At 36.5% G+C, this 12,557-nt stretch overlaps 1 protein-coding gene across 2 annotated transcripts in view; it reads right to left on the bottom strand.

Moving 5' to 3' along the window:
• Window positions 1-12,557, bottom strand: part of stag1a (STAG1 cohesin complex component a) — a 48,359-nt gene that overhangs the window by 12,087 nt on the left and 23,715 nt on the right. For both annotated transcript variants that reach the window (XR_013797549.1, XM_079612383.1), the window contains exons 2-14: window positions 5,661-5,823; window positions 4,689-4,803; window positions 4,439-4,591; window positions 4,060-4,156; window positions 3,896-3,972; window positions 3,600-3,804; window positions 2,070-2,221; window positions 1,752-1,825; window positions 1,547-1,670; window positions 1,357-1,455; window positions 1,207-1,286; window positions 1,014-1,121; window positions 726-840 (exon numbers count right to left, since the gene is read on the bottom strand). Coding sequence is in view for 1 of the 2 variants with exons in the window: in XM_079612383.1 (XP_079468509.1) it covers window positions 726-840; window positions 1,014-1,121; window positions 1,207-1,286; window positions 1,357-1,455; window positions 1,547-1,670; window positions 1,752-1,825; window positions 2,070-2,221; window positions 3,600-3,804; window positions 3,896-3,972; window positions 4,060-4,156; window positions 4,439-4,591; window positions 4,689-4,803; window positions 5,661-5,689 (1,428 nt within the window). In the remaining variant the exon portion in view is untranslated. The remainder of the gene's footprint in view (window positions 1-725; window positions 841-1,013; window positions 1,122-1,206; window positions 1,287-1,356; window positions 1,456-1,546; window positions 1,671-1,751; window positions 1,826-2,069; window positions 2,222-3,599; window positions 3,805-3,895; window positions 3,973-4,059; window positions 4,157-4,438; window positions 4,592-4,688; window positions 4,804-5,660; window positions 5,824-12,557) is intronic.

The raw sequence follows: 12,557 nt of genomic DNA, 5'->3' as shown, positions 1-12,557 counted from the left end.
TTTAAATGCAAATGAGCTGCTGCTCCCAGCACAGGGGGCAGAGCTACAACAGCTTGTGTCCTTTTACCTCACACAGACATGCACTGAACATTTCAAACACTTAGACTTTTATGTTCAAACCAGAGTCAGATGATGTCAACGGAGTCAATAATGGAGAGACTCAAGAAGAAGTGACAACATGTAGAATACAACAGGACATATGAATGGTGCATGATGAATTTATGTAGCTGATGTGTAGTGATCTTCTAGTCATTGATTAGAATATTATGTCTTGATAATCTATAAATCGTGTTCAGGGGGCGGGGTTTATGTAAATTCTAGGGTTGGTGATGTCACTAACCCTGGAGGAATGTCGTGTAGTCCCTACCAGCCGTTTGTTGTAGTCCTTAAAATACGATTTCTTTAAAAGCAAATATCTCCCTTTGCTTTGAATGTTGTTTATGCTCAAACAGAAACATTACACACTAACTAAAGTTAGAAAAGCGAAATCATAATCAACCACCCTTTTAACGTATCATAATTCATCATAAGCAGCTGATCACATTTACATTTACATTTAGTCATTTAGCAGACGCTTTTATCCAAAGCGACTTACAACTGAGGACTACAGCAAGCGAGTCATCGTGAAGAGGCAAAAACAACGCAAGAAGTGCTCAAAATACAAAGTTCAGGCATTGCTCAGAGTAGCATAAGCCAATCAAGCTGATCAGCAGGTGTGGCCTTACCTCACTCTCCAGAAAGAAGAGCACTAGCATGCGAATGAGGTTTCCGTTTGGGCTGCTCCTGCCCCTGCGTTTAGCCAGAGCCTCCTCCGCCTGAGGATCATGTCTGCTGAACAACCTACACAATGACGTAGCATAGAAAGAGGACACAAAAAAATCAATTAAATTACTTTTTTTTTATAATACATACAAAATCTATTTAAAAGGAAATAAAAGAAAAGAAAACATAAAAAAAAAAAACAGACAAAAGCCAAAGTTTATTCTACAGAGAAAGTATGCAAGCTGGCTCACTTTCGATGTAGAAAATCCCCAGCAGCCACTGCCACAGGCCTGTGAGCGGAGTACACCAGATGATAGACATTCTCACAGTCTTCATTAGACAGCGCGTCCTCGCTACCCCTGAACAAATGAAGGACATTTGATGGAGGAAAGCATCCAGACTGCAGTTATGTTCAGCATTTGATATCATCTGAGCGTCACTCACTGAAGGATTAGTGTGACCAGTCTGATGGCTTCCACAGCCACATCATACTCTTTATCCAGCGTCATAGACACGATCCGATCCTGTGAAGAGATTGTATCGTCATAAAAACATTCAGAGTATTGAAATACCTCTCCTGAACTGAGTTCTTACCTTGAAGCGGTTTGTGAAGAGCTCGAGTTTTGGAAACAGTTCACGGTTTGTGTAGAGGTTTTGTAAGGCTTTCAAACACTTCAAGCGTACTTCACCTTGCTTGAAATGGAGAATGCTGATGTTAATACACGGAAAATGAAGTATTACAGGGGCAAAAGTGCTGCTCTTGGTGTATTCGGATATGGCGTACCCGGTCGTGTAGCGTCCAGCCCACGTACTTCAGGTAGCTGTCGTTCAGGAAGGCATCGCTGTACATTTTCATCCACACACCGATCTCCTCTATACAAATCGCTCTGATTTCAGCTATTGCATCTCTGCCAGTCACACAGAAGATGAGATCAGACACTCACAGCTACATGAACGCTATTATTGTGAGAAGATACAACTTTGATCACCTATAACGATGCACAAAGATTCCCTTGAAGATCGAGTTCATCATGTTTTCGATTTCATCTTGGTTTTCTTGAAGCTGGTGAGAAAGTGTGTTCATATGAGTAAATGATCAGCAGTGACCGTATACTGACACAATCTGACTTTTCCCATTTTCTGTCTTCATTTTGTGGGAAAACAGCCAGGTATTTAAATTATGTGGAAGATCTTTCTCTGAAGTTCTGTGCGTTGGATTTCATGTGGACCTGGTTATAATCGAACAGTCTACAAAATAATAATAAGGGTTTATAAATGAAAAGACAGGAGAGCTTAAGGTGTAATACCTCTTTCCTCTTATGGAGTAGGAGTTCAAGCTTCTCGGTGGCTCTCTTTCCCGCCATTTTGTTGCGTTCAGCTTCGTACTGTCTCTGTGTGTTGTCCTGGTTAATGCTCAGGTTCAGAGCCACGTTCACCAGAGCTGTCATGAGCTTCATGGCTGAGGACAGGTATGCAAACTCATTTTTTAAAATATTTCTCTCTACCTCAGTTGTCTCAGGCCACTTTCACACTGTTGTTTTTATGAACCCGTTAAAAATGACTACTCCTATAGAACATTTATTATTATTAAAATATTTTTATTTCATTAAAATTACAAAAATTAAACCAATTAAGAAATATATAGCTAGAGTATTAATACAGTTGAATAAAAATAAAAATAAAACAAGTATTTAATAATAATAACAATAATATTGAGGTGAGGAGATTCCCCCTTCCATATGTGAAGAGCTTTGAGGACCCAGAAAAGCGCTATATAAATGTAACAAATTAATAATATTAACCTGGACCACAAAACCAGTCACATGGCTAAATTTTTTGCAGTTGAGATTTATACATAATCCGAAAGCTAAATAAATAAGCTTTCCCTTGATGAATGGTTTGCTAGGATTGGACAATTGTCCGAGATACAACTATTAGAAAATCTGGAATCTGAGGGTGCCAAAAAATCTAAACATTGAGAAAATCTCCTTTAAAGTTGTCCATTTATGTTCGCGATTGTGCTGCATTCACTCAAAAAAATAAATGTTTTATATTTACAGTAGGAAATTTACAAAATATCTTCATGGAACATGATCTTTACTTAAAGGTTGTGTAGGTAAGAATTGTCTAAAGAACTTTTTTTCAAATTGGCTTAAACTGTCTTTATATACCAATACATAATTAAAATGTAAGTACTTTGAAAAAGAGAGTATAAAAATTGAGTGACTCTAGTGCATTTAATCTTCAAAAAACACAGCTCATTAATTCCTACCGGGACGAAACAAGTGATTGGCTTGCGCGACGGTCACTCTCCGTCGCCATGGCGACCGCCGCTATTACTGGCTCTGCCGACGTGCACGCACTCGCGCACCCGTTTTTAGGTGGGACTGAATGGAATTAATGAGCTGTGTTTATTGAAGATTAAATACACTAGAGTCACTCAGTTTTTATACTCTCTATTTCAGAGTACTCACATTTTAATTATGTATTGGTATATAAAGACAGTTTAAACAAATTTGAATAAAAGTTTTTTTTATACAATTCTGACCTACCCTACCTTTAATATCCTAATGATTTTTGGCATAAAAGAAAAATCGATCATTTTGACCCATACAATGTTTTGTTGGCTATTGCCACAAATATAACCGTGCGACATGTGACTGGTTTTGTGATCCAGGGTCAAATATCATCCATCTTTCAGAGCAACAATAAAATGAGTAAAATACTAATATTCATGGCGGTCTTCATTTTAGAACTTTTATTTTGGCAGAAAACGCAGGGAGAACTTTTAGTTGAAAACAGATTTATAATGCTTCTAATCACAAATTTGGGTTTACCTGCTAGAGTGCTGGTGTGTCTGAAGGCTCGGACCTGTGAGTCCGACAGACCCGTGAGCAAAGAAATGACCGTGTCCATCATGTACTCGTCGTAGATGATGCTGTACTGGCACTGACGGATCAGGACGCAGATGAACTCACAGAAGTTGTAGCGAAACTTCTTCCACAAAGGGCCAGAAATGGTCAAGGGGTAATCGCCACTGTCCTGCATTAAAACACAAACAATGACCAACTCAGACTGGAGTTCAAAGGTCGTTCGACTTCACTAGCTTCTGTGAATCCAGCAGAAAGGCTACCTCGTCAAACTCTTCTGTCATTTTGCGGATGATTTCAGCATTCTGCATGTTGCGAAACATTTCGATTCTAACAGTGCCTGAAATGAAGGATGATCAGTAATCACTATTATGAATGAATAATATATCATTATCATATAACATTATATAACATCAGTTATTCGTACCTTTACAACCAGAGCACTGGATGAAGAAGTTGATGAGGTCCAAAAGTGCTATATCTCTGTCCTGCTTGTACGACTCGATCCAGTCATCAACGACTGACTGCAAGATTTAGGGACAGCTGTGTCACTATTTACATAAACACAGCGGACGAGCTGCTAAACACTTGCTTATTTAGCAGAACAATCTGGCCTAAGTGAGGTCTAAAGTGAGTCTGACATGGAGGTTGTAACAACCAGATGGTATATTTAATCAAAGTAATTTGCATTCTTTGTGTGGTGAAATTTAATTATAACTCATTAGACATGAGGCACCTTAAACCAGTTTAAGCTCATTTGCATGTTGATCAGTTTTCTCTTATAATTATATATTTGAGTTTTATACCTGCATAGCGCTCTTTCCCTGTTTGACCACTTCAAACAGAGTAACGGGATCCCCCTCTCCATTCTGCGGAGCCATTCCATTGGCCTTCCGCCCCCGCGGGGCTCCCATTAAGCCCTTTTCTGAGGGTGACTTCCGAGGCTTCTTGTTGGGAGCCTGGAGTCAGGGTTACAAAATGCTAAGTTGCATAAAATGCTACATATATGTATTTTTCTGTGGTAAGTCAAGAAAACAGCTTTTGTGTGAGGCATACAGGAGGTCTGGCAGGCCTTCCTCTCTTCTTCTTGGTCTTTCCATCTCCAGGGTCGTCCAGCTCACTCATGCTCATACTGAGACTCACTGTGTCCTGACCCGACTCACCGGAGTCCCTGTGAGAAAAGCACACCATGAACTCTGAACATCTGAGTCGTAAAATTATATAGTCTTTGTGTCCACATCTGATGAAGTAAATTAAACACAAATTTCTGCTAATAAATTATTTATATTTATATATATATAAAAAATACATTTAAATCAATTCAAAAAGATCAATTGTGATTATTTTGAATTAAAACCGGATAATTATTTTGAGTCTGTGAGTTTTGATCCTGTCACACCACTTATTTACCTTCATAACAATAGTGAACTGTCACTGTAAACGACATAATGAAGATGAAATTACATAATAATTTGAGTCTTTAGAGATGCCAAGTTCAAAAGTTAACCAGTTCTACTCTGTTTTAACTCTCATACTCAGACTAGAATGCATGTTTGAGCTGTTTTATCTGAAAGCAAATTTTATGTCATTGATTTGGCTCAAGATGCACACCAGTAATGTTTTTTTTCTAAGGCACGTTTATAAAAGCTACTTAAATGCCCTAACTGAACTAACGCTTAATTCTGGCTTAATCTAAGCCCTGCCTATGAAACCGGGCCATTATATTTCGTTTTTAAGCTTAAAAAGATTAGTCAAGCATGAAACATTCACTGAATCACATAAAATAAACATAAAAAACATATTTTACTGTGCTCATTTCTTTATATATATTGTTTATAGAGTTTTACATGGCACATCACAATTTATTAACACTTAAAACGTTCAGACACAATGTTTTAGGCTAAATGTGTCAAAAATGTACTATAATCACATTTGAGAAAGAGAAATCATGACATTGTAGTTGATATATACTTTAGTTATAGCTGAAGTAAACTCCAGTGTATGAGTGTAAATGAAGTGGGGACTTACTGTAGCATTGGCAGCTCTGAGGTGATCATGATGATGGAGGGGCAGGTCTGGTGTGTTACAGGTCTGGTGTGTATGCGTGTGTGTGTGTGTAGTGCTCTGCTGAGACGAGCTCTTTCAGTGTGCTTTAGGTGCTGATGACAGTATTAACACTGCAACTCTGAGCCTGCAGGAGACAGAAGGGGAAAAAAAAGCCACAAACATTTGTTTGTTAAAGCAGGTCTTTAGGCACTAGAAAAACATGCACTATATTTATCAAATATGATTTCACCAAGATCTAGATTCCATAATTCATGACTTTATACAAAGCAAATATTTCTCATTTAAAAATGAGTGATTGATTTATATTCCATAAAAAACTAAAATACTGTGAATAATGCTACTTAAACACATTTTTTACTGATGTCAAAGCCATGAACTTAACACATTGTTCAGGGTTTGTATGTAACCTTGCAGAACTTCTGAAACGTTGTAATATGGACATGAAGTAAAATTAAGCCTGAACAGCGATACCAACTGGTCATTTGATGAACTGCAGCAGCACATCATTAACAGAGGTGTCAATCTATTCTACATAGTCACAGGGAACAGCTATACAGATCCACACATGTATTCTGCTTCAAATAAATCAATAAAACTAAAACATTTAAATCCATATTTGATGTAATTGAGAAAAATATCTGGGTGATCTATTTTGTCAAGTTCAGATAATTATCTTTTCTAATAAAATTAACAGTTTGATCTTTTTAAAGGGGTAAAAATGTAATGAATTAGTCACTGACTGGCCAAAAGTGAATAAAACCGATTTATTTAGCATGAAGCTTTCGCCTCACAAAAGCAACAGAGGACTAAAATGGTTTGTTTGATTGTTAATACAAAACAGGGGCAAAATACATTTAAAAAACATTTAATTTAAAACATCAGTTAAACAGTAAAAGATTAAATTTTTGTGAATGTGCATGTTGTTCTGACTAAAGTTAACTATCACCACTAGGGGCAGTATGAACCATAAAGTACTTGACCTTTAATGATTATTTGATGGCACAACAGAATGTGTTTCTGGAGAATTTACAAACATATAAATTTTTTTATTAATGTTCAGTTGGCTCTAAGAGACAGTATTGATCATAAACACACTTTTAGACTGAGTTTTCTCTCACTAACAGAATGCTGAACTCCAGAGGATGTAAAGCACTTCTTGGGCAACAGTAGGGGGCAGGCTAAGAAAGTTTTCATTAAAATGTTCTTCACTAATGCTCAGATGAGGAAATGCACACGAGTTTGATTCACACCATAATACTCTCTTTAGTTTGCCATATCTCTCTCCCTTTAATGCAGAAAACTCTCACAGTGAGTGATGCAAAAGGAAAACCAGGCCGTGCCAATGATTTCCAGAGAAATATGTACTCTAAGAAAGGTGAAATATCTCACAACAGAAAAGAAAGTGAAATTGCATATATCCAAGTTATTCATCCCTGACCATCACTATATGATATGAGTTTAAACAAACCTCATTGAAACTGCACAACAGGATGGGGATGTGTGTGTAAAGTGGTGTAAAGATGAGGTGAATATTATCTTATTTTGACTGCCACTAGATGGCTGTACGCTGTAGGTGTCCTTGAGAACTCGGTTTTACAGGTGCGAGTCTGCTGTGAAGTTAAACTGAGTAACTGTCAGGACACAAGGACAAAAACTCTTGTGTAGAGAGGCACAGCTATGCACTATGTGAGCTTTAACAAGAAATAAGCAGTATAGATTTAGGTAAAAGAGTGTAGGAAAACTATCTGGTTGATATTTGACCCTGTAACCTCGTCCTCAATGGCGTCGTGAACACATGGGAGTGCTCTAAATATGACCTCCCCTCCCCCACAGCCGTTAAACACTTAACCACCACACAGCCATTACACCTCACTGACACCACCACAACACTGAGACAACTACAACACACACGCGTGTCTGAAAACAATCAGGGATTGAGGTGAAAATGCCACTGTTTTTAAATAACCCTGTAGTTAATTCCACTTTTAATTCCCATATTCTTCATAATTCCCGTTATGTAACATTACATTTCACTGTATTCAATTAGGCCAATCTAGTAATGATAGGTTGTAGAAGAACACATGCCACCATAAAGGTGAAAGTATATTGCATATTGTAATTGAAAGGGACAGCAATGATTCATCATGGAAACTGACTTTTTTCTCCTCAACTTGAACACATGGACTGAGCGTAGTAATCCAGTAACAACTAAACAAAAAAATGCTTCAATTTTAATGTTCTCCTTTTAATTTCATTAGTTATTTTTCAGAGATGGTTAAACAGACAATAGCTTCTGTGGTAATAAAAATAAACAAACTCAAAAATATGATGTCGGTTTACTGTTGTACAGCTTTTTTTAGCATTTAAATTAAGATTATGTTAAGAACTAAATTTATATAGTTTTAAGAATGACAGCAGCTCTTCTAGGAAGTTTGGAAGACCACATTGTAGGCAGGGCTCCTGGTTAAAATCCACTGTTTTAGGGACTGTTTACATGACATTGTTTTCAACAAAAAACAGAAAACGTTTTATGCATTTTGGCCGTTCATTTACACGACAATGGTGTTTTAGGGACCGGAAAATGTTAACCTTTGAAAACGTGTTTCAAAATGCAAATTTTTTAAACAATCCCATTATTGTCATTGTAAACTACAAAACACAAATTTGTGAAAACGGTGACGTCATGCCCATGTGTGTTACATGTTCAGTCTACAGTTGCGTATTTTTTCTTTACAAAGCGACATCGCCATCTACTGGCCTGGCATGCACAATACAGTGTTTCTAGTCGTTTTCACAGATCCGTGTGAAAGGGGATCTTTTGACATTGTTGTCATCTGTACACGGAAAACGCAAAGGAAAAACATTTCCGTTAAACATACCCTTAGAGTCTACACACAAACACAACATGTTTTTCCGCATACACATTGTTCCAGCAAGAAACTAGAGCTACATGATTCTGGATAAATAGAGAATCACAATTTTTATTTATTTTTTTTAAATAGAGATCCATTTTCTCAGATCATGAATTATTGTAAAACAGAAATAGTGATACCATGTGGTTAATAATAATAATAATAATAATAATTCATTACATTTATATAACGCTGTTCTCGGCACTCAAAGCGCTTTACATAGAAGGGGGAATCTCCTCAACCACCACCAATGCGCAGCATCCACCTGGATGATGCAACAGCAGCCATATTGCGCCAGAATGCCCACCACACACCAGCTTACTGGCGGAGAGGAGACAAAGTGATGAAGCCAATTAGTATTAGAAGGCCATGATGGACAGAGGTCACTGGGCAAATTTAGCCAGGATGTCGGGGTTATACCCCTACTCTTTCGAAAAACATCCTGGGATTTTTTGTGAACACAGAGTCAGGACCTGGTTGAAAAGTGTGAAGCTGTTTCATTCTTCTACATGACAACTGCTCTCTCTGGCTCAGCGGCAGCCAACGCTGATTTAAATGTTAGCTGTAATCGCACTTTAAAAGTTTTAATAGACATAGCCGAATCACTGACATTTAGATTGTTTGAATCGAAATTGCGACCTTTCAATGATTAATCGTGCAGCTCTATCTTACACTTTTTAATGCCATCTTAACCCTCTTCCACTCTAACGCCCCGTGGGCGGGGCCTAGAGCTACGTCATTATATTAAAACTTATTTTTTTAATGTTTCTGGAGATACTATCACACCATATATAGTATCATTTTAAATCTTAAAATCTCATCTTTACACAGAATATAATTACATTTGTCTATATGGAACACAAATAATTAATATAAAGCTTTAAAAAACAATCGTCACAAAATAGCTCCTCCCTCAAAATGGCGATGCAGAAATGTAAACATGAAATGTATTTTTTACCTATTTCACAAAAAAGAAAAGTCATACATCAAAAGAAAGCTCTCATTCCCAGGAATGTGACTGTGTAGTTTGTTTTATTGTTTTAACATCATAGTTCAAATTATCATCAAAAGTATCGCGCAGTAAAATATGATTTCTGTGAAAAAACAAAGACAAATGTCTCCTTTCTACTTCGATTACAGGTGATCTAAGCTCAAATCAGCCACAAACTCTATATAATATTTTACCCTAGAATGTTTTCCGTCGATTGAGCACATTTGTACTTTTCTGTGAGCTCTTCTTGGTAAATAATCCACTGTTGTGTCGCGGATGTCCGGAACACAAAACGCGCTGGAATGGAGAAACACGCGATCTACATGTCATCATCCAAACGTGCACGCGTCCTCTAAACATGCCGATGATATACATATCAGGCACGTGTTCAAAGCTGAGGATGTCAGCTTCACAATCATATGTCAATCATGCATTTAGTCTATGCTTTAGTCCAATCAGATCCTGAAACAGCCGACGAATCAGCGGAGTAGGTGGGCGGGATTACGACGTTGTTGTTGATAGGCGCGTCATGGTTAGTGAAGAGTGATTTGCAGTGACAGAGACGAGTGAGGGAATATTTGCGGGTGTATTTGTATTTTTTGAGCGTTTTAGATTTAAAAATGGCATATGGAGAGGGAAAAGCAGCAAAAAAAATGTGTTATCTTACGTTGAAGCGATATCAGAAGAGCTTGAATGAGAAATTGACGATGCATCGTGCAACCTGTGACTGAAGTGAAGGCAGCGGCATTTCGCGAGGGAGAGGACATTGCGTTTACGGGTAAGTTCATTTATTACTGCATTTACAATGCTGATAAGTATTTTAGAATTTTTATTTTGAGATCGAAACCTACAGCAATTGAGCCAACTAATTGTTTCTTGACAGAATATGTGGAAACTTTATTTAGCATTTATGTTTTACTAGCAAACATGAGTTACGTGTTCAGTATTTGAATAAAATCAGACTTGAATAAAATTATGTAATTTGGCTAGTTTTGATGCATATATAAAATGTTATATATATATATATATATATATATATATATATATATATATATATATATATATATATATATATATATATAACGTTATACCATGCAAACAACCAGTTTGTGTGTAATAAAAACGATTTACTTTGTGTTACAGCCGAGACGCATCCGAGAGATGGGCCTGAGACCCCCACACCCACCCTCATATTTCTATTTATGTTATCAATTTGTACAAGTGGTCTGTTTTAATAGACCATATAAAATCTACAAGACTGTTTTAGAAGTTGTTAGTGTCTCCTGAAAGAAAAATAAAATGTTTGTGCTTTTATTCACAAAACACAAGTTATGTTACGTGGTCTCATTCCTTTATGCCATTTTTTATATTGTGTTTTTCAGATATAAAGAATGAAAATCAAGAAAATCAATCAATAATCAAGTAAAGTACTTTAGCATATATTAAAAGTAGCATTTTTGGGGTAATGTCCTTTGTAAAAACCTTTTTTTGCATTTGAGTATTTGAAAACTCCAAATGACACATATAGGCGCTAAAAATTACACTTTGCCTCCCTTCGGTTACATTTGAATAACTATTGCTCAGAATGTGATAGAGGAAAAAAAAAAAATCTGGTGGATACTGTTACCTAGTGGAGTCAAACAATATAATCAGCATGTCCTCAGACCAAACAGTACCTGAATCACAGACTTTCAAAGACAGGATTCTAAAAAAAAAGAAGAAAAAAAGGCCTATTTTTTATGTTTAACGTAATATTTTAAACGCATACAATGCTATTTATGAAGTTTTGCAATCTGATTTAGTAAATTTAAAGGGTTTTCTGTACAATGACACCAGTTTTTTAAATTTACTACACTGTATGTATGTTGGGTGAATATTTAAACTTGGTTGGTTTTAAATTCAGGCGGAATTCCAAAATATGCCTTGGAGTGGAAGAGGTTAAAATCTTAAAAAGCGCGGAATAAACGAGGCATGATGGAAGATGTCCACACTAAATAAAATGCCAAAACAACCAATTAAGGCCTTTAAGTCCAGAGAAAAACTGGGCAACTGGCCAAAAATGTACAATTTAAAGACCTGATTAATGTTTATATGTTGTTGGATTAAGCATAATTGGTGTGAGATTATAAATGGATGTACTCAGTAACTGATGATTTATCTGTACTCAAGACAAATTTACCAAAACGGCCATCACTACTCCCCAATTAAAAGTTCATCCAAAAATGAAAATTCTGTCAAAGCGCACAAGATCTTTTGAAAAATGTTGGGAAGCAAATAATATTGGAGCCCATTGATTTTAATAGACAAAAAAGAAAAAGACATTTAATCTATGTTCCACAGAAGAAAGTAAGTTGATTTCTTACACTGAAATGCACGTTATTATCAACATGTTGCAAGTCGTTCATTATACTGGTATTGTATCACTCTAATTTTCAGTATGTAAACATGGTGTATCAGCTAACAAACACTGTCCATAATACACACTAATCTCCCCCCCCCCAATCTAAAATGAGATGCTGTCAGAGTGTTTGGGCTAAAATAAAATCTTTACACCTACACCATGAGAATTTCTTGAAGGGAAAAAAGAAAAAACAACTAGCAAAAAGTTACAGTATGAAAACATTAATAACGTGGGTGTAAACAGACGACCTTCATCTGTTCCTCATTGGAACACAATTGAAACAGCTAATGCAGTCGAGACCGACCTTCATTCTCTCCTTCGCTCAAGTGTTTTATTGGCATAACAAAATTGCTTCCTATTGCCAAAACAACAGAGAATAGAACAGCAGAGCAAGAGAAGCAGAGAACACGAATGAGTAGAACAGTTATGGACAAAATTATATCACAAATAAATATGCATCCAAAAATTGTGTCATTATTTATTCACTGTAATGTGTGAATTAGCCTAATACATTTTTTTTTTACATAAAGCGTGAAGATTCTTCAAAAATCTAA

Source organism: Phoxinus phoxinus (assembly GCF_949152265.1).
Source record: "Phoxinus phoxinus genome assembly, chromosome: 5".
Lineage (NCBI taxonomy): Eukaryota > Metazoa > Chordata > Actinopteri > Cypriniformes > Leuciscidae > Phoxinus > Phoxinus phoxinus.
Note: the sequence above shows the minus strand (reverse complement) of the source record. Positions and strands in the feature narration are given on the sequence as shown.